Below are 21,921 nucleotides of genomic sequence, written 5' to 3' on the forward strand. Positions count from 1 at the left end.
CACAGAAACCAGTCTAGGACGGTTCCCTCCCCCAGGCCCAGCACGGACCTGGCACGGCCCAGCTGTCCCGTGGGGGGAAGGGCGGCAGAAGCAGGGTCTCTGGGCCCCGCGAGGACGGGGGCACCCGCGGGCAGTCAGCCCGGGCCCTACTGCACAGCGCTTCGCCCAACAGCACCACAGCGGGGGCCCTGCCGGGGGTCCCCAGAGGCCAAGACGCCAACCCCACCCTCCCTCGGCCCCTGCACAGGGCACACAGACCCTCCCCTCCCAGAAGCCAGCACCCAGGCCTGGAGAGTGGGGGCAGGGCACGGGGTCCCCGGCACCGCACCTGGAAGCCGCCCAGGTCCCGACCCGCTGCCTCACCGCAGGCAGACACAGAGACCCGCAGAGGAGGGGACCGGCCCAGCAGTGGGGCCCCTTAGCCCCTGACCCCAGCAGAGCTGCCCTGGGGCCCCCTCCCCGGTGGACCTCGGGCTGGGCAGCTGGTGCCGGAAGACAGGGTCGGGCTTGGCCTTGGCCACGCGCACAGGTGCACGGCCGACCCCCAGGGCCGCCTTGTTGCGGACGGTGCCGTGGGAGGGGCCTCCTGCTGGGACGCGCGGCCAGAGGAGGGCACCCCTCCCGTCTCACGTGCTCCCCCTGGACGATGCCGGCCGCCAGGCGGCCGCAGGCTAGGCTGTGCTGTGCTGACCGCAGCGCCCACCCACTGCCCTCCCCCAGGCCTGAAGAGCGTTTGTATGAGCAGCAGGGAAGCAGTGCCCCCCTCCCCCCCCCCAAGACCGCCCAGGCCGGGGAGCAGCCCCGCCCCTCCCAGGGCAGCCAGGAGCCCAGGTGTGCGGGCGCCGGCTCACCCGGCACTGCCGACCGCGGAGGCCCAGGCAGGCCAGCAGCCCGCGCTCCAGGTGTGCGCACGCTGGGAGCCCCCACCCCGGGGCTGACGTGGGGGAGGGGAGGCGCACTCCAAGCTGATTCATGGACCCCGACACCTGCTGGGTCCACGCCACCCTCGTAAAGCAACTCCCGGCCCCCGCTCGGCTCGGGCGCCAGCCTGTGTAGGTAGATGCCAAGCCTGGTGAAGCCTGGAACAACCGGCTGAGAGCGAGCGACAGTCGGCGGGCGAGCCCAAGGCTCCCGGCCCCCGCTGCACGGCCCCGGCCGCCCGCCCTCTCCCTGTCACCACACGGCTGCTGGGGAGCTGGGGGCGCGGGAGCCAGGCCGGAGCCAAGCGTGGGCCCCGCTGAGGTCCACACGGGCCACGCTTCCTTCTAGAGCCACCAGGGGTCACGGCACCCCCAGCAGCGCCAGAGACCTGGGCAGGTGTCACCGCCCCCAGGCGGGAAAGCCCAGCCCCCAGCCCCGTGTCATCAGTAGCCCCCCGGGGGGGGGGTGGCGGGGGCCCAGCACCCCAGCTGCCCCTGCGATCCCCCGGGCTGCGTTAGTGGGGGCGGGGTGGGAGCCGGCGCTCGGAGGGAGGATGTGGGGGGCAGGTGTCCCAGGCTAACCCGCCGCACCGGCACCCCTGCCCCTGGGGTGAGTTGGCCAACTCCATCATGAACCCGGCTGCCCGCAGGGGGACCGCAGCCTCCCAGCCTTCAGCCTCAGCAACTGCCACGTGACCCACATGATCCACGTGAGACGGCCGCTGCGTCCACGCGAGGCAGAGGCAGAGAGGGGCCGGGCTGTGGCGCAGGGGGCTAAGCCTCCGCCTGCAGGGCCAGCATCCCATGTGGGCGCTGGTTCAAGTCCCAGCTGCTCCACTTCCAATCCAGCTCCCTGCTATGGCCTGGGAAAGCAGTAGAAGATGGCCCAAGTGCTTGGGCCCTGCATCCACATGGGAGACTGTGGGGAGCAGCTCGGACTAGACTGAGTTACTGGAATTAAGACTTATTCTATGCATCTGCTCTCCCACAATATGGCGCTGGGAGAGGAGGAAACAGCTTCTACACAGCTGCCTCCAGTTCAACCAATAAACTGTAGGACTTGCTCCTGATTGGAGGAGAGCAGCGTACTCGGCGTGTGGGCAGCAGAGTTGGGATTGGTGGAAGAGGACTATAAAGGAGGAGAGAGACGGCATGCACCGGGAACACCTAAGAGGAACATCTAAGGGGAACACCTGTGCAGCCCCTGAGAGAGCCGGCCGGTGGTGTGCCGCTCCCCTGCGGAAGTGGGGAATGTGGCCAGGGGGAACCGCCCTTCCACGGAGGTGGAAGGGACAGTAGCCAACCCGGGAAGAACCAGCAGCAAACCCGGGGAGGGCCGAGCAGACGAAAGAACAGCGCAGGGTCCTGTGTCGTTCCTCCACGAAGACGGGGAGCGACAGGAGACCCAAAAGAAGCTCCTGGCTCCTGGCTTCGGATCGGCGCAGCTCCGGCAGTTGCAGTCATTTGGGGAGTGAGCAGCGGATGGAAGACCTCTCTCTCTCCCTCTCAAATAAATAAATAAATCTTTGAAAAAAAAAAAAAAAAAAAAAGGTCTGCTTAACTTGGCTTCCTTTCCACCACCTGAAATGGAGAAAGGATGGCTGGAGCTCTTGCAGCCACTTTGGACCATGGGTCTGAGGACGGACACAGGTGCTAAGGAGGCAGAGCAGAACGACGGGAGGGGCCGGGTCCCTGGCGAGGCCTGAGGCAGGGTTGGAGGAAAAAGCTGACTTGGACAAATTCTGGAATTCTCAGAAATGCCGCCCCTCCAGGGAATCCAAGACGACCCCTACGGCACACTGGGCGAAGGGCCACCGGGACTCCCGGCTCCGGCCCCTCCTGCCCGCAGGGAGTTTCCGTGGCTTCCCCACTCCCTCCCTGAGCAACCAGTCCCGGGACAAGACCCCGCCGCCATGCACACACTGCAGAGGCCGCGGGCGTGAAGCCAACGTCACTGGGCAGGCGGAGCTGCTCCCGGGCATTCGCCGAGGATGGCCTCGTCCACGGGGCACCGGCAGCCCGGCGTGGGAGCGGCCTCGTCCACGGGGCACGGGCAGCCCGGCGTGGGAGCGGCCTCGTCCACGGGGCACCGGCAGCCCGGCATGGGAGCGGCCTCGTCCACGGGGCACGGGCAGCCCGGCGTGGGGGCAGCACTGAAGGCCCAGGCCGCCCCCACTCCGCCCGGGATGTCTCTGGACAACTCGAACCCGTCCCGCACCCAGGGAGAAGAAGCCCCACCCTCTTCCACCTGCAGCCCGGCTGTTCGTGGAGGTAAAGCAGCCCAGGGCCCCACGTTCTCGAAACCCCACGGCATGCAGACGGGGTCCCACGTGACGAGCGTGGCCAGTGGGCTCCCGGGAGGAGCAGAGCTGGCAATGGGGGCGCAGGGGCGTCCTGGCGGCCAGCCAGAGCGGGGCCTCGCCAGGAGCCTGGTGCCAGCTCCACGCGCTTCCCGGCAGGGCCGCCAGCCAGGCCCTCCGAGGACAATCCCCCACGGAACCAGAGGCAGCTCCGGGCAGGTGTGGGGGCAGGGGAGGCGCCGAGCCGCGTCCAGCACAGACCGGGGCGCTTTTCCGGAGGCCTGGGGAGAGGGAGGGGGCAGCCAGCAGACCTGCGGAGACCGCAGCCCCCCACCCAGGAGCACGCTGGCCCCCCGAGTCCCCCTCCAGCTCCCACCCTGGCCCTGGGAACAGGGAGGGGTGGGGTTTCCTGAGGCTCCCGCGGCCCAGGTAGCTGCGGGCTCCCTGCGGGCCTGGAGCGCCCCCTGCAGGCTGTCTCCACCTGTGGGCACCCGGCTGCCGGCTGGAGTCCCACTCTGGGCCCCTCGCAGACCTGCTGGGCCGGAGTCCCTGGAACCCTGCAGTTCCCCCAACCCCCCGGCCCCCGCCATGGTGCGTGAGAAGCCGTGGCCGGTGCCACTGCTCAGAGAACACACACTCAGGCAGCCCCGGGCACCCGTGGGAGGGCAGAGACAGCACCCAGCACCCAGGGAGGGCAGGGACAGCACCCAGCACCCAGGGAGGGTAGAGACAGCACCCAGCACCCAGCACCCAGGGAGGGCAGAGATAGCACCCAGGGAGGGTAGAGACAGCACCCAGCACCCAGGGAGGGCAGAGACAGCACCCAGCACCCAGCACCCAGGGAGGGTAGAGACAGCACCCAGCACCCAGGGAGGGCAGAGACAGCACCCAGCACCCAGGGAGGGTAGAGACAGCATCCAGCACCCAGGGAGGGTAGAGACAGCACCCAGCACACAGCACCCAGCACCCAGGAGGGCAGAGACAGCACCCAGCACCCAGCACCCAGGGAGGGCAGAGACAGCACCCAGCACACAGCACCCAGCACCCAGGAGGGCAGAGACAGCACCCAGCACCCAGTACCCAGGGAGGGCAGAGACAGTATCCAGCGCCCAGCACCCAGGGATGGCAGAGACAGCACACAGCACACAGCACCCAGCACCCAGGGAGGGCAGAGACAGCACCCAGCACACAGCACCCAGGGAGGGCAGAGACAGCATCCAGCGCCCAGCACCCAGGGATGGCAGAGACAGCACCCAGCACAGAGCACCCAGCACCCAGGGAGTACACAGAGCACCGAGCACCCAGCACCCAGGGAGGGCAGAGACAGCACCCAGCACTCAGCACGCAGCGAGAGCAGGGCTGTGCAGGCCAGCAGAGCTGGCCGAGGATCCGGCGCTGTGGGGCCCTCACTCCGGTGGCACAGCAGGAAGAGCCAGGAGGCCAGGACAGGCGCCACTCACTGCTGGCACCGCCTCCCGCTGTGTCTGCTCCTCCCTCCCCCAGCCTGGGGGCACTCGGCCCGGCGCTGCCCCGGCACCCAGGAGCAGGCCCGGTGCCCGCTTTCCAACGCCCGGCTCCGGTCCCCATGGCTCTGCTGACACCAGGGTCCCGGGGAGCGCGGGGCGAGTCCACAGCCCGAAGCCACGGCAGGGACCCACGACCAGGTGTGCTCTGCCAGCGCCCCTGGACACGTGCCGGAGGTCGGACGGCTCTGGGGTCCCCGGGGCACCACTGCCAAGGAGCCGGGGAGGGGCCCTGCCTCCTGCCAAGCGCCCCAGGGACACCTGGCCGCCTGGTCTCTGCGGAGAAACCAGGGCCGCAAACCTCAACACGCACGGCACACGCCTGCACACGCGTGCCCGCCCTGCCGAAGCCTGGCAGGAAGCGGGGATGGGGTTGGGGGGTGGGGGGGCGGGGGCGGGGTCCCGGCACTGCCCCTCCTCCCGCCGGGTTCCCGGCTCCCGGGAGAAGGCAGAGCGGCTGGGGCTCAGCAGATAAGAGAAATATAAAGGAGCAAGGATTCCTGGACGCAGGCCTGGTCCCCGGGGAGGGCGGTGTGCAAACAAAGGCAGACACACAGCCCAGGAGCAGCCCCCGCTGGGGGGGTCTCCACGGCGCGGGGGAGGGGAGGCCCGACCGCTCGGTCCAGAAGCGGCTCCAGTCTCACGGCTCCCAGCACGGCGGGGGGGGGGGGCCCTCCGTGTGCCCACCTGGGTCGGGCGGAGGCAGGTGGGGCAGGACGCCCGCCGTGGCCCAGGGCCGGCTACTCCAGGTCTGGGGGGACACGGCCCCCAAGCTCTTTGTCCGAGCAGAGCCCCCTCCCCGACAGGACCCACATCTACAGGGACAAACGCTTCGCTCAAAGGCCTGACTGACGGTGGAATGTCAGGCTGGGAACTCCTTGCGCCCCATCAGAGAGCTGAGCCCAGGGCGGGACCACACGGCCCCTCCTCCCTGGTCCTTCCGCTCAAGGTCACTTTCACCAAACTGCCAGGTACCAGGACCTCCACGGCACCATCCGCAGCCTGAAAACAAAATACTCAGGCCACTGAGTCAGTGCCCGAGGGCCACATCCGGGCCCTGGGAGTCCACCACACCGGACCTGCGGCCCCGCCCCTCCCAGCCGGCTCCTGCTCAGGGCTGGCCTGGTTCTGACGCTGATCTGTGCCTGTGCCCCAGGACACAGCCCGGAAGGGGACAGAGCAGTGGAGGGAGAATTTCCAGCCAGCCCCCAGCCCCGGCCCCACAGCCAACCCCCGACCTCCGTCCCGGGGTCCCCCCGCGGCTCCTGCCCTGGGCCCCACGCCCACCACGGCCACGGGACTTTGCCACTTCTGTCCCAACGGCACGGTGCCCGGACACGGCTCCCTTCCCACTCGGAAGACACCTGGGGCTGACCCTGCCAGGGCATCAGCGGGGACCGGGAGGTGGGAGGGAGGGGCTGGGGGGGCGCGGGGCGGAGTCAGCCGCCCGGAGCCCGGACCAGGGGTTGCCGCTCAGCGAGCACAGGCGCCAGGACACGAGGTCCTTCCTGAACACGCCTGCATCGGGGGGGGGGGGGGCGGGCGTTCAGCCACTGTCGCCACCAGCAAAAATATTTCAGGCCCAAATCAGAGAGGAACGTGAGGTGGAAGCCGCCCGGGGCCCAGGGCAGGAGGGCGCCGTCTGTCCAGGCCTCGGCGTCCTGGGGCAGGAGCAGACGGCCGCCCTGCCCGCTGGCCCTGCCCGTCGACCCCCGCGCAGGACCCAAGGTCTGTGTCGGGGAACCGGGCACTCCCTCCCGCGGGGCCAGGCGTGGAAGCGGCCGCTGGACGGGCGGGGGTGCCCACACGGTAAGAGGCACGGCCCAGAGCCTCATCCGGGTGCCCAGGCTCTGCCTCCAGCACTCGGCAGCTCCGGGGCAGGTGTCCAGTCCCCCACGGCAGTGACCGCAGGACGGCAGAGAGCTCCAGCCGTGCCGGGTATGGTGCTTCCTGTCCCACGCCGGGGCAACCCAGGATGGCGTCCCAGGGGAGGTCCCATGTGGCTGGGGCAGTCTATGAGAAACCCTGGCCAGCGGGCAGAGGTGGCCAGGGCCCCCACCGCTGCCCTGCCAGCCTGGGGGTCCACACAGCCACCCTACATGCCCGGCTGGCCCTTCTGGTTCAGGCCCCGCCCACCAAGGCCCCTCCCCCACCCGGCGTGGGAGATCCTGGGCCTGGGTCCCTCCGAGCTGCGTCTGCTGCTTCCCCACGGTGGGCAGCGTGGGCAGCGCCGTCCCCAGGAACAGAGCCTGTGTGGGGTCCCTGAAGCTCCCGGCCCGAACACCCCCAGGTCTCACTGCTCACGGGGCCCAGCCGCGCGTGGACGGAGACTGAGTCTTTAATTGAACACTGAGAACTAATTACTTAACGAGCGCCACTGGGCGTGCCTGCGTGTGGTCTGGGGGCGGGGCAGAGCAGGCGGGCGGGGAGAGCTGTGCCCTCGGCTCTGCCACACGCGTGGGGAGCCCCGCCCCCGCCCCACGCAGGGGCCCCACGGAGGGCGCTGAGTGAGCAGATGAAAACCAAACAGCTTCTTCAGCTCGGGAAATGTCTGGAAGCCCAGCCCCCCGTCGGCAGCCTGGACACGGAGCCCGGCGACCCGAGCCGGGAACACACACGGTGGCCACACGCAGCCGGGGACCTGCACATGGGGGCACCAGCCTCCCAGGGGCCCAGACCCTGAGGCTGATGGCCGGCAGCGGGGTCTGCGAGGGCAGTGTCGCAGGGGCACAGCCCCGGATCCAGGGAGGGCCCTGGACGCCAGCGTGGTCCACACGAGGCTGAGGGCCCGGGCCTTCCCAGCCTGGTCCCCGAGCTGAGCCGGCCTGGACTGCCCTTCCTGCAGTAAACCCGGCCCGGCGCCAGCCCCGGCACACGCTCGCAACAAAGGCCGGGAGCCCGCACCAGCACCGCCCGCCGGCCCTCCCTGGAGCCGGCTTCACTTCCCGGCCCTCGCCCGGGAGCCGCTCCGGCCAGCTGGTGGCCAGGGGCCTGAGGGAGAACAGGAAATGACCATGGACACAGAGCAGGCGTCAGCCCGGCCAGGGACAGCGGGAGGACGAGCAGTGCTCGGACGGCGCCGCTGCCACCACCCGTGAACCCACACGCGCCCCTTGAGCAGGTGTGCAGGGCAGGGAAGGCGTGCATGGGGCCCCTCGCCAACCGCACCCACAGACGGGCAGGGGGCCGGGGAGGGGCTGACCCCTGCTCCTGGACTGCCCTGGCTCTGCCAGCCGTGACCCCAGAGTGTCCCCCGCCTTGGCCCCTCAGACCCGGGAAGGGACCTGCAGCAGTGTGGGGGGCCCCAAAGGCCCAGGTGTAAAAGGTTTGCTCCCCAAAGTCTCACGTCGGGGCCGGTGGGTGAGCCTGAGTGGCCGATAGATGCGGGCAGAAGTGACACCTGCTCTGGTGCGGGAGGCGGGACCCCGGGGAGGGCCTGGGTGGATTAGGGTCCAGGGCGGGGCCCCAAAATCGGGGCTCGGTGGCTTCCTAAGGAGACGACGCCCGCGCTCCCACTGCCGACTCAGCCAACACACGGCCCCCGCGCTCTGCGTCACCCCCGACCCTCCCTCTGCACACCTGGGGCCAAGGCCACGGAGCTCACCTGGCCAACACCGAGAGCCTTTGGAGCCGCAGCCCCCCACCCCCCGGCAGCCGCGCTAGGGCTCAGCTGTGGCGACAGAAACCTGAGCGCTCAGGGCTTGGCAGGAACAGCCGGACCGCGGGGACAGAGGAGAGCGGGGCCCGGAGCCGGCACGCTGGAGGTGGCGACCCAGCCGACCTGGCCACTCGGGGAACGCCCGTCTTCCCGGGAGCCCAGGCCGCTGGCCGCCCCTGCTTCCCAAGCCCTGTCGCTGGAGTGCTGCAGAGGGAACAGGACCGGCCTCGGGGAACTTCCTGCAAGATGGACGCCCCCGCGCCGGGGGCGGGCACTGAGCGCCGACCTCACGCCGTACACAAAAACCAATCCGAGCCGATCCACGACCGAACCACGAGGGCTGACAGTGCAACACATGGGGGAGACCTCGTGGCACGAGACATGGCAAGGATGGCCTGGGTCCGAGCCAGGAGCGCCCGGCCAGAACAACCACACACAACGGGGGGATGGCACCAAGCACCGCCCCAGAACAGCCCCGCGGACCTGCCAACCGCCCAGGCCCAGCGGGGATGCCCAGGGCAGGCGGGGAGCCGCCACCAGGCAGAAGATCCCGGTGCAGAACGGGCAGAGAGGCGGCGGCGTTTCTGCAGGGCGGCTGTGCCTTGCAGAGCGACCAAAAGCACACGAAGGCTGCTCGGAGCCACCGATCCTCGGGGAGAGGCAAAGCGAAGCCACGAGGCGGGCACTGGGACTCCGCGGCACGGTCACGCTAGCAAGCACGGCGCAGCCCTAACGTGGCCACTCGTTCTTCCCATTTCACCACAGAGAGCTTTCTCTGAAGTCGGAATCCTCCACACTGGGCCAGCGCCCTGGCCACGGGCACTGGGGACAGCCTCACACACACACGCGGCCACGGCCACGGCCACGCTCCCGTGACTCCAGAGGCACCGCCTGCCCCCGTTTCCCGCCCCTCACTAGCCTCAGCTCTTCTGCCGCCACCGTTAACAACCACGGGAAACCGTCGGCCAATTAAAACCGAATTTCCAGAGGGACAACAGCGACCTCACAGGACAGGACCACGAGACTCAGGGCGGCCCCGCGGGGAGAACGGACACCCCAGGGGACAAGAGGGCCACGGGGCCACGCTTCCATCCATGGACGGGGGCACAGAGGCCCAGGCCGCAAGCAGAGGCCGGCCCAGGACGGGGACGCACGGTGGCCGCCGCGGGGCTGCAGCCGTCCCCTGTCCCTGGCTGACGGGGACGCACGGTGGCCGCTGTGGGGCTGCAGCCGTCCCCTGTCCCTGGCTGCTCTGTCAGGCACGGCCTGCGGCCACCACGCACCCTGGGCCGAATCCTAAACACGCAGGCAGCCCCCAGGTGCCGGCCAGCCGCCAGGACTGGCCCGGTATGAGGCTTCGGCAGGTGCCTCTGTTAGCTCATCACGGCTCCTCCTGGCTGCCCGGCTGGCCACCCTGCAGACCTAGGTCTCCCATCTGAAAACCCCAGACGCCCGAGTGACGCCCACCGCCCTGCGGCCTCTCCCCGCCTTGCGCCCTGAGCTGGCCCGCCTCTGCCGGCCTCAGCACCTTTGCCCGTGCGGCCCGGACCCGCCCGCACCACCACCCTCACCCGGCTGACCCCCCAGTCCTCAAGCCCCAGCACTTCCTCCAGGAGGCCCTCCAGGACCACCTCAGCTGCCGGAGACCACCCTGGGCTCTTGCCCTGCCAAGGCTCCAATGGCCCCAACCCAGTCGGGCGAGACGCTGAGCCAGGGAGACACGGCCCACCAGAGAGGCACTGGGAGAGCCGGCCGGCATCCCTGGCCATAGCCATGTCCACTCCCCGGAGCCCCGCCGGCGCCCACCCGGCTCCCCTCTTTCCTGGGGGAGTCTCGTGCCAACCACAAACCTGGCATCAGGACACACAAGCAGGAGCAGGGCAGCTTCCCGGAGCCTCTGGGGACAGGAAACACGCGAGGACCAGCCAGTCCAGGAGTGGACACACACACACACACACACACACGGGCCTCACACGGCCCAGGCAGACATCACCAGTCAATGGCTGAGCCCCAGAACCCTTCCCCAGCCAGCCACTGCCAACCAATGAGGATTAACCAGCCCTCTCCATTCAGCTCCTCCCTTTTCCCAGGGAGGAGGCAGAGGCCACCCAAGGTCACAGCCACAGCGGGAACTCAGGCCCACGGCCCCTGCCCAGTCCCACACAGTGGGCAGGGGACAGTCTTCCCACAACGGTGCTGGGACACGGGCCACCTGGGGAGCCCGTCCCAGGTCTCAGCCGCACACCTGCACCCCATTCCCTGCCTCTGCTTCTACAGCCGGCCCCACCCCAGCCAGCTCCCCTGACCGCCCCTGCACCCCTGCACGCAGAGACCCAGATGGAGCTCCAGGCCCCTGGCTTCTGCCTGGCCCAGCACTGGCCGCTGCAGCCTGCTGGGGAGTGAACCAGCAGATGAGAGATCTCTGCAGCGCCAGCATCCCATAGGGGCACCGGTTCAAGTCCCGGCTGCTCCTCTTCCGATCCAGCTCCCTGCTGTGGCCTGGGAAAGCAGTGGGAGATGCCCAAGTCCCTGGGCCCCTGCACCCAGGCTTAGCTCCTGGCTCCTGGCTTAGGACTGGCCCAGGCCTGGCCACTGTGGCCATTTGGGGAGTCAACCAGCAGATGGAGGACCTCTCTCTCTGTAACTCTAAATTAAAATCTTGAAAAAAGCCTTCTCTCTCTCTGTCTTTCAAATAAGTAAAACAGGTCAGTTTTTCTAAATGGCAGGTCAGAACCTGCTGGGCGTCTTAGACCCTGGCTATGCACACGCGTGTATGTGTGCCTACGTGTGTGTGCATGTGTGTGTATGTGTGCACGTGTGTGCATGCAGGATGGGTCTGCAAACACACGCAGCACAGATAAAGGCAGGAAACGTGTTCAGGCAGGAGCTCGGACGTTAGTGGCCCCGCGCTGGACTCTGCTCCTGGCGGGCAGTGAGCGTGCGGAGTGGACACTGTGGAAGGCCAGCGGGTCCCACCGATGTCAGAGACGGCAGCCAGCGAGTGCCAGGCCCGTCCCAGGGACGAACAGGAGGGGAAGCGAGCAGGCCCCAGAGGCTGGGCTGCACCTGGAGAGGGCGTAGCGGGTCGGTCGGCAGTCCCAGCCCTGTTGTGCTCGCCCTGACCCGACAGGCCTGGGGGACGTGTGCGCAGATGACGGACAGAAATCCAAGGAGGCAGGGAGCGGGGGAGCTGGCTACAGCCGGTGGCCGACACCGGAGCAAACTCAGCCCCGCCCCGGGGGCACAGCGGACACGCAGCGGCGTCACCTCCGTCGCCCCGGCTGGGCCCCCGCACGGAAGGGTCGGCTGCAGCTGCCACACGGGAGCCACGCGTGCGCAGGCCGGAGCTGTCGGTCGGGTCCGGTCCCAGCTCATCCCGCAGCGTCACCTCTGCCCAAGCCCTCAAGGCCACTGAGCCCACAGCACAGGGTCCTGGGGTCGAGGGCCGGCAGGGCCACGGGGAGGCTGGGGAGGCAAGCTGGTCTCTCCGGGGCCAGCTCTGGCCGAGAAGCTGCCAGGGCGCAGCGGGGAGGTGCTGGGAGCGACTGGTGATGCCTGGCTCAGGAGGACCGAGGGCCCAGTGCCGGGCACTTCCATCCCCACGGGCAGGAGAGGGACCCCCAGGCCGTGGGAGAGGGTCCCGGGCAGACAGGCGCAGGCTGGGGGTGGTGAGAGAAAAAGGACTGCTCGGGCAGGGCCGGGCACACAGATCACAGGAACCAGGCCCCGCCCCCAGAGCCCACCGCCCCCAGCCTGCTCCCAACCCCGGGGCAGGCAGCCTGGCACCACGGGCCGACGGCTCGGTCCTGTCTGTAGCCACTTCAGGCCCTTTCTTGACAGCAAAACGCCAGACAGGACGCGGCCCAGGAACGCCCAGAAGGGAGGGCTGCTCCTGCTCCCGAGCGTGGCCGGCGCGGCTGGGGGAGGCCGTGCCCACCCGGCGCCCACCACGCCGGGCCCCTGCAGGGCTGTGGTCAGCGGTCAGCACCCTGCCCCCCAGCTCAGGCCTGTACTCTGCCTCACCCAGCACAGCCCGACCCCGCACCCACGTGGCCCCTCGGCCCCATGTTGCCCACCCCGGCCTCCACCCCGGCCCCGCTGCTACCCAGGCCCAAGCAGGACAGGTCTCGGCGCCCGGAGAGGCCAACACACGAGCTCGCAGGTGGGGCCCGGCGCTTTCACGGGCCTGGGCGGTGCCACAGGTGCCCGGCAGGGGCACGCAGGGGGAACCGTGTCCTGCACACAGGCCACACTGCTCCACCCCAGGGAAGAATCTGGGGCCGGGCCCTGGAGGCAGCCGGGTCAGCCTGGGCCTCCTGACCCCTGGAGGGCACCACAGCCTCCCTGCTCAGACCCTGCGTTCACGCGTAGCTGCTAGCACTGGGCAGGGCTCCCGCAGAATTCCAAGGCAAAGCTCGCCCTGCCCGCGGGATGCTCACAGCCCAGCCAGGGGAGGCGGCCATGGCCACAAACCTGAGGAGGAGGCCACGCCCGAGGAGAGCCTGGACCCACAGCACCCGCAGGGCCGAGCCACGCCGAGCCATGCCGAGCCAGGGCCTGGCCTTCCCAGATGGGGTGAGAGGCAGGGGCAGGACGGCTGGGGTCAGTCCCCAGGATGTGGGAAGCAGGGGGCGGGGCGACAGGAACCACTCTGTGTCCAGAAGGAGCTGGCCAGGCCCCACCCCGTGCTGCAGCAGAAGCCCCTCCTCCCTCCCTGGCCCCACCCCAGAGGCCAGAGCTGGGCTCCTGAGACCTTCGCCCCCTGTGCCCCGCGCCCCTGACCTCGTGGGGGCCCCTGACCTCGTGGCGCTAACAGCAGCAACGGCCGAAGTCTCACCGCCACCCCCAGCCCCACCAGCCGGCCCGAGGGCTCCCCTGTGGTGTCACCCTGCTTCCAGAGGACAAAGTTGAGGCTCCAGGCCAGGGGCCGGTGTGGCCCAGCTGACCAAGTCCCCACTGCCAACGCTGGACGCCGGCACCCCCATCGGAGTTCCGTCTCCACTGCTCTTGTTCCAATCCAGCTCCCCGCTAACGCACCCGGGAAGGCATCGGGGGACGGCCCAAGTGCTGGGCCCCTGCACCCACGTGGGAGACCCGGCTGGAGCTCCCGGCTCCTGGCTTTGGCCTGGCGCAGCCCCGGCCATGGCGGCCATCTGGGCAGTGAACCAGCGGACGGAAGCTCTGCTCGTCTCCACTCTGCCACTCTGTTTAAAAGAGCGAGGCTCCAGGCTGGCCGGGTGCTGCGCCGACGCCAACGCGCAGGCGCTGAGCTTCTCCCCACCGCTGCTCCGGAGCTGGCAGGGTCGGGGAGGAGGAGGAGGGGGACGTGGAGGGCCTGGGGCCCCATGCTCCCAGCCGCGTGACCCTGAGCTCGTCGCTGGCCTTCCGGGAGCCTCCACTTCCTGTTCTGCACCCAGGTCCCAGAGAGCAGAGATGATGGGAGTGGACAGTGAGAGGCGGGGCCGCGGCCGTCACAGCTGTCATCAGCGGCCGTCTCCAGGGACCAGGGCCTGGGAAGGAAGCCACGCAGACCCAGCAGCCGCGCCAGAACCCAGACTCCACGCCCCGGGCCGGCCACCGTGAGCCTGCCACCCCCGGCCCTGTGGGACCGGACAAACCACCCACAACGGAGACGACGCGGGAACCGGAGCCAGGCTCCCAATGCCAGCAGCGAGGAGCGGGGCCCACGGCGGCCACCAGCAAAGCCCGCTGACCTACGCACTGCCCAGGCGGCCACAGCTCGGCCCGTGGCACACCCACGCCGCGTGGCACGGGAAGTCAGACAGGACGTATTTCAGCCGAAACCTGGTATCTTTAACGCAGCCCTCAGGAAAAACACAGGGCAGGCAGCCAGCAGGAGGAAACTTCCGGAACAACTGTCCGCAGCCTCTGTCCTGCTGGGCTCAGGGTGAGTTAGCAAGGGACAGGCAGCCGTCAAAGCGCTGGGGCCCGCGGCCTCACCTCCCCGTCCCTCCCACGGCAAGGCCCCCAGCAGGGCCGCCCTGCGGCTGGTCCTTTGCCTCCAACGGCACCACGCCTGGAGGGGACAGAGGCCCTGCCTCCTGGACAGGACACTGCTGCCTCCTCAGGACCAGGGCTGGGGCGAGGAGGGGGCAGAGCAAAGCTCCACTTCCTGCTTGAGCGCTGCCAAGGGCCGCTGGGCACAGCTGGAACAGCCGTGGGCTTCCCTGGCTGGCTGAGCAGGGGGCAAGCTCGGGGGAGGCCCCGGCAGACACAGGGGCCCGTGCAGCCCACCTGCCCGAGACGTCCCGAGGAGGGAACCAGGCCAACGGGCATCCACAGAGCTGGCAGAGGCAGGCGGCCAGGCCCGGCAGCCCCAGCAGGTCCTTTGCCTTCGCTCCCCCTCCTCCCGCCCGCAGCGGGCACCGCCCAGAGCGCCCAGGATGGCCAGAGCCCCACCCAGAGCAGCCAGGGGACCCCGGACAACAGGGGTGGGCCCGCACCCCGAGCCTGTGCCGGACCGGGCCAAATCCCAGAGAGTGATGCAAAGCACAGGTGACCACGGTGCCGCCCACAGCTGCGGGGGGTACAGGGAAGGAAGGTGGTGTGGCACGGAAACCATCGGCAACCGCGGCGGGCAGGTGCCGGTTTGGTGCCCTGGCACCGGCCCCCCAGGCACAGCCCCACTAGCCTGGTCCCCAGCCCCGCTCGCCGCAGAGACGGTGCCGTCACCACTCAGCAGTGGGACTTGGAGAAACTGAGGCACCCAGGCCAGGCCTCGCCCCCAGCCTGCCGGGGCCTGAGGTGCACAGGCTGAGCTCCCCAACTCCGGCCCCCAAGGGGCAACAGAGAGGAGGCTGCCCCACGTGGAAGTCGGGTCGGGGGCCGAGAGCAGGGACAGAAGCTCCCGGCTAGGGAAGCCCCTGGCACCCGCCCGCCCCCTCCCCAGCTCCCACAGCCGTGGGAACCGAGGGTCAGGGAGCCACCTGCGACCCTCAGCCAGGACCCCTGTTCACCCGCCCAGCCCCAGAGTCCCCTCACCAGCACCAGCTGGGCTCCGCAGGACACCCACCGAGTGGCCCTGGGCACACGGGGAGACCTCTGGGGCTGTTTGCCTGTGGCCCTCCTGCCCAGCCCCACCCAGGTGAGAACGGCTCTTCCTGCTCCAGGTGGAGGAGCGACGGCGCCACCTGCACCAGCGCTTTGTCTGCAGCCCCCGGCGCCCCCAGAGCAGGGGTCGGCAGGGAGGAAGCACCCCAGGCTGGGGAGGCGGGGCAGCAATGCCCACACGCTTCCCCTGCGTCAGCGGGGGTCATGGCAGGGGGAGGGGCACCTCTGCCCCCACCCCCCACGCACGCAGAGGCCTGGCCCCAAGCAGAGACCCCGCCCAGCTCTGCGCCCGGCTGGCCAGGCCCGCGCTGTGGACGCCGCCCGGTCAGGGGCCGGAGCCCGGGCCGGGGAGGGGCAGGCGGGGGAGGAGGCAGGCAGCCACTCACCTTCCCAAAGTCCCGGACGTCGAAGAGGTCGAAGGGGTCGAAGAGCTCGCTGTTCCTCAGCCCGAACTTGTCGTGGCACACCTTCAGGAAGGTGCGGATGTTCTTCAGGCACAGGAACTGCGGACGAGAGGGGGCGGCGTCAGCACGGGCTGCGGGGGCGGCTCTGCGGCCGCACGGACACGCACCTGCTGCCCGGACCGCACAGGGACCCAGGGACCTCAGGAAGCCCCGGGCCACGCCCTGCAGCCACATGGACACGCACCTGCTGCCCGGACCGAGCAGGGACCCAGGGACCTCAGGAAGCCCCGGGCCACGCCCTGCGGCCGCATGGACACACACCTGCTGCCCGGACCACGCAGGGACCCAGGGACCTCAGGAAGCCCCGGGCCACGCCCTGCAGCCACATGGACACGCACCTGCTGCCCGGACCGAGCAGGGACCCAGGGACCTCAGGAAGCCCCGGGCCACGCCCTGCGGCCGCATGGACACACACCTGCTGCCCGGACCGAGCAGGGACCCAGGGACCTCAGGAAGCCCCGGGCCACGCCCTGCGGCCGCATGGACACACACCTGCTGCCCGGACCACGCAGGGACCCAGGGACCTCAGGAAGCCCCGGGCCACGCCCTGCAGCCACATGGACACGCACCTGCTGCCCGGACCGAGCAGGGACCCAGGGACCTCAGGAAGCCCCGGGCCACGCCCTGCGGCCGCATGGACACGCACCTGCTGCCCGGACCGAGCAGGGACCCAGGGACCTCAGGAAGCCCCGGGCCACGCCCTGCGGCCGCATGGACACACACCTGCTGCCCGGACCGCACAGGGACCCAGGGACCTCAGGAACCCCCGGGCCACGCCCTGCGGCCGCATGGACACACACCTGCTGCCCGGACCGCACAGGGACCCAGGGACCTGAGGAACCCCCAGGCCACGCCCTGCGGCCACACGGACACACACCTGCTGCCCAGACCACGCAGGGACCCAGGGACCTCAGGAACCCCCAGGCCACGCCCTGCGGCCACATGGACACGCACCTGCTGCCCAGACCGCGCAGGGACCCAGGGACCTCAGGAAGCCCCGGGCCACACCCTGCGGCCACACGGACACACACCTGCTGCCTGGACCATGCACAGGCTCAGGGACCTGCGGAACCCCCAGGCCACACCCTGCGGACACACAGACATGCACCTGCCACCCTCAATGGTGCACAAACCCAGGGACCTGAGGAAGCCCCGGGCCACGCCCTGCGGCCACACGGACACGCACCTGCTGCCCGGACCGCACACCACACACAGACCCAGGGAGGGACCTGAGGAAGCCCCGGGCCAAGGATGGGAGGGTCTTGGCGCTCTGAGACACAAACCCACCCACCTCGGTCAGGAAGCTCAGCCCCCTCGCCGGGCGCGCACGCCCCACCCACCACGCTTCAGCCCACTCCCACGCTGACTCTCACAGCAGCCTCAGACACACGCACCCACACGTGTGCACACGCACAGGGCTTCTGGTGGCACATGGCTCTGAGAAGAGCTTGAAGGTGGCAAAGCCAGCGGCCAGGACTCACCCGTGTGCCACCCAGCAGGAGGGCGTGGGCACATGGGTCAGAATCCCCGAACTTCCATCACCAGGCCCACCGCTAGGCTGCTCTGGACTTGAGACGCACTGGGGCAGGACGGCAGCTTCCTAGTCCTGGTGCAGAGACGGCTGGAGAAGCCGGGGGCGGGGGGGGGGGCAGCAGCAGGGGCTGGCGGTGCCGGCTGTGGAGCCTCGGGCCCCAGTCCCCGTGGCCACACACAGACCAGGCAGAGCGGCCCCGCCCCTGCAGCCTGGTCTCCTGATACACCTGCCTGGCACAGGTGGGCATCCGGCGAGCAGGAGCCACCGGCCCCCCATGCAGCCCCGCACGGGAGGTCACACGGCAAGGACCCCAGCACGCCTGGCCCGAGACCCGCCCAGACGAGCCCTGCAGGGAGGCAGACAAACGGACGCGCTCGGCAGGACAGGCCACACAGAGACCTGCCCAGGAGCAAGCCACCCCCGCCAGACACCGCGTGGGCCACTCTCGCCGCGGGGCCGTCCCTGGCTGGGCCGCTGCCCTCCCCGCTCCGTCCTCTCCCCGGCACACACGGCTTCCTGAGAACAAGGACACCCCCTTCCCCAGCCGCAGCGCGGCCGTCAGACGCGGGAGATTAACCGGAGCCGAGTTACCCGTAACCTTACACCTCCCCGCGGCAAAGGACAGCCGCAACGCCTGACAGCGAAATGAAATAAAATCAACGTCACAGAAGCCAGAGCTGGCCGCGGGCCCGACTGGGTCAACACGTCAGCAGCCCCGTCTCTGCCTGCCCTGGAGCCGTAGCCTTCGGCAGAACTTTCTAGAACGAGGGCCACGTCCTACAGACGGCTGTGCAGGAGGGGGGCCACCAGACAGGCTGCTCCACCTGAAAAGCTGGATTTTTTTAAAGATTGATTTGAGAGGCAGAGTTGGGGGTGGGGGAGAGGTCTTCCATCGGCTGGTTCACTCCCCAGATGGCCACAACAGCCGGGGCTGCGCTGATCTGAAGCCAGGAGCCAGGAGCTGCCGGGTTTCCCACGCAGGTACAGGAACCCAAGGACTTGGGCATCTTCCACTGCTTTCCCAGGCCACAGCAGAGCTGGATGGGAAGTGGAGCAGCCGGGACTCGAACCCACGCCCATGTGCGATGCCGGCGCTGCAGGCGGCAGCGTCACCTTCTACACCACAGCGCCGGCCCCGTTTTCATTCCAGTTAATTAAAAGCCACAAACGGCTCCTGCCTCTGTCTCTCCGTGACCTCACGTTTCTGGAGGATTCCGACACCGGAGGCCGACAGAACACCAGGGCTCCACGGGTGCCGGGGTCCTCAGATTCAGACAGGAAGTGGAACCGGGGGTGCAGGGGCTGGCGATGGGGTGGGGAGACAGCGTTTCGGGGGCCAGAGCTCCAGTTTGGGAGTGAAGGGCTCGGGGTGCGGCTGTGCTTCCTGGCACTTGGGGGTGCCCCTCGAAAGAGCCGGAGCTGCACATGCTACGTCTGTGGATTTTATCACAGTAAAGAGTCTAATTGAAGCAGACAGAGAGAGAGGCGCACACAGACGCACCAAGAGGCGGCCTCACAGCAGGTGCAGCGCAGCCACAGGCCAGGAGCACCCACGCCCACCCCGGGACGGCCAGCAGCCCCCGCGGGCGGAGGGAGACCGACCTGCCGACACCCGGGGCCCTGACCTGGGGACACGAACCCTCTGCTGCTGGGAGCCACCAACTCTGCCGGCTTTGTGACGACAGCCCAGGCCGGGCACGCCAGGGTCCGCCCCCGGGACCCCCGCCCTGAGCCCTGAGCCCTGAGCCCGCTCATTCTCTGCACGCAGCTCATCGGCAGTCTCTCTGCGCATTTATTTTAATCCCTCCTCGGCCTCCCATTTTTAGAGTTAATTATACAGGCCCTGCCCGTAATCACAGCTGGCGAGACCCCAGCTTCCTTTCGGGGCTCAGAGCTGCCGGCCCCATGCTGGGGCGGGGTGAGGGGAGGGCGGACCTGGCCTCTGCCCGGCCACTCCCCAGCCCCAGCCCCAGCCCAGGGCAGCTCAGCTCCCGGCCCAGGCCCCAGAAGACACAGACTCCAGGGCCGGGAAAGACAAAGAGGGGAGGACAAAGAGGCTGGACGGCGGCTCCCGGCTCCGCCACCCCAGGAGGCAGCACATGGCCCCGGCCTCCCTCCCAGTGCTGACCCCTCCCCCTCGGGAGCCCAGTCCATTTTAGACGAAGGGAAACCAGGAGGCAGAACAAGGGCCCACATCTGCTTGTGCAGGAAGACCCTCTAGAGGGTGCTGTGTGCAGGTGGAGGACCCTCCAGCCGGTCCTGGTACTACTTGAAGATTTATTTTATTCAAAAGGCAGAGTTATGGAGAGAGACAGAGACAGAGACAGAGACAGAGAGAGAGAGGGAATCTTCCATCCGATGTTCACTCCCCAAATGGCCACAACGGTCAGAACTGGGCCAGGCTGAAGCCAGGAGCTTCTTCCAGGTCTCCCACGCAGGTGCAGGGGCCAAGGACTCGGGTCATCTTCCACTGCTTTCCCAGGTGCATTAGGAGGGAGCTGGGTCAGAAGAGGAGCAGCCGGGACTCGAACTGGTGCCCACATGGGACGCCGGCGCTGCAGGCGGCAGTTTTACCCGCTACGCCACAGCGCCAGGCCCCGCCCACTTCTCAAGGGGACCCCTGTGTCTCCTAAGTGGCCCAGTCTGAGGATGTCATGTGGCCCCTCGGTACCACGGCGCCAGTGCCTCCCCAGCCTCCAGACGCCAGGGCTGGTCCCCAGGCGGGAGCCAGGCTGCGTGGCCACACTTTGGGCCTGACCCAGGACGCCGGCCCTGTGACAAGCAGCCCAGCCTAGTGGGCAGCAGGGTCCCGCTGTGTTTGTTTAGGGCACTCAGAGGGGACAGGGCCGCCCCAGCTCCCGACCCCACAGCCCCCACCGCAGCCAGGACTCCGCCTCCCGACTGCAAACAATGCCTCCTGCAGGGCTGGCCGAGGGTCAGGAGGCGGGCGGGAGCCACCTGCTCACTGGACATCAGCTGCTTCTCAGCCCGTCAGTCAGCCGCCTCGGGGCCAATCAGGCTGCCCTGCGCCCAGCCCCCACCTCCCCAGCTCAGCTGGACAACACAGCCCACTGTCAGCTGTCCCTCCGGGGGTGCAGCGTGGGAGGCGGAGCTGCCAGCGGGCTGCGTGCCCCCCCGGAGGAGGCAGAGCCAGGGCCGTGCCCGTGCGGTCCCCCCCACAGCCCCATCTCCTGGGCGCTTTGAAGCCGGCTCACGACAGTGGGTGATGCCGCCAGGGACAGCCTCGGCCTGACAGGAGCACCTGCAGCCCAGCAAAAGGGACCATGGGCAGAGGCAGCCCTCGGGCCGCAAGGACCCCCCACCCCGGCCCCCCAGACCTGCCAGGTCCCGGACACTCACACCCCCCAGCACTGGGCTGGGCGCAAATGGGGAAACTGAGTCCGGGAGCGGGCAGGGCCTCCATCGTGAATCCAGGACCGCCCTGCGCGTGGCCAGGGAGGCGGCACAGGAGTGGAGCGGCACAAACCCACCCTCAGCTGGCGATGTGCCCCCAACAGGGACGGTGTCCCTGCCCCATTCCGCAGAGGCACAGGGTAAGCGGTGCAGCTGGGCGTGGACACGGGCCTCGGAGCCTCACCAAGGACGCCACCCGGCACCTGCATGTCGCAGCCCCACCGGCCCGGCACTGGCTCCGCACCCCGTGCAGCCCATGCAGGACAGCGAGGGCCCCCTGATGCCCTCGGGGCTGTGGCTCGCCCACCCCCACCCTGTCCAGGCCGGCCCCCCTGCCAGTGTGTGCCTGGATGCATCCTGTCTCTGCACTGGGGGCTGGCCCAGGGCGCCGGAACCCTGCCAGCGCTCACCCTCTGGTGCCTCCAGTCCCCGGGTCACTGAAGCTCGGCCGTGGCCAGAGTTCCCCAGAACACCAGGCACAGGCTCCAAGCAGCCCCGAGCCATCACGGCAAAGCCCCCATGTTCCGGGAAGGAGACTGGGTTCTCACAGCGAGGTCGTGGAAACCTGGGAGGCGGCCAGGCCACTGACCTTTAACCCGGCTGGCCCACAGCCTTCTGAGCCGGGGAGAACAGAAACACTTTTAAGAAGAAAACAGGGGCCGGCGCCGCGGCTCACTAGGCTAATCCTCCGCCTAACGGCGCTGGCACACCGGGTTCTAGTCCCGGTCGGGGCGCCGGATTCTGTCCCGGTTGCCCCTCTTCCACGCCAGCCCTCTGCTGTGGCCCGGGAGTGCAGTGGAGGATGGCCCAGGTGCTTGGGCCCTGCACCCCATGGGAGACCAGGAAAAGCACCTGGCTCCTGGCTCCTGGCATCGGATCAGCGCGGTGCGCCGGCCGCAGCGCGCCGCGGCGGCCATTGGAGGGTGAACCAACGGCAAAGGAAGACCTTGCTCTCTGTCTCTCTCTCTCACTGTCCACTCTGCCCGTCAAAAAAAAAAAAAAGAAGAAGAAGAAGAAAACAGGGGGGCTGGTGCTGT

At 69.1% G+C, this 21,921-nt stretch overlaps 1 protein-coding gene across 4 annotated transcripts in view; it reads right to left on the reverse strand.

The window, feature by feature from the left end:
* The window catches only part of VAV2 (vav guanine nucleotide exchange factor 2), a 122,147-nt gene that overhangs the window by 73,550 nt on the left and 26,676 nt on the right, over window positions 1-21,921 (reverse strand). For all 4 annotated transcript variants that reach the window (XM_089322350.1, XM_089322355.1, XM_089322359.1 and 1 more), the window contains exon 2: window positions 15,859-15,975. In XM_089322350.1, the coding sequence (XP_089178476.1) occupies window positions 15,859-15,975 (117 nt within the window). The remainder of the gene's footprint in view (window positions 1-15,858; window positions 15,976-21,921) is intronic.

The sequence above is a fragment of the Oryctolagus cuniculus genome, chromosome 1 (genome assembly GCF_051225735.1).
Source record: "Oryctolagus cuniculus isolate XC-2025 breed Fujian yellow rabbit chromosome 1, ASM5122573v1, whole genome shotgun sequence".
NCBI classification, from domain to species: domain Eukaryota; kingdom Metazoa; phylum Chordata; class Mammalia; order Lagomorpha; family Leporidae; genus Oryctolagus; species Oryctolagus cuniculus.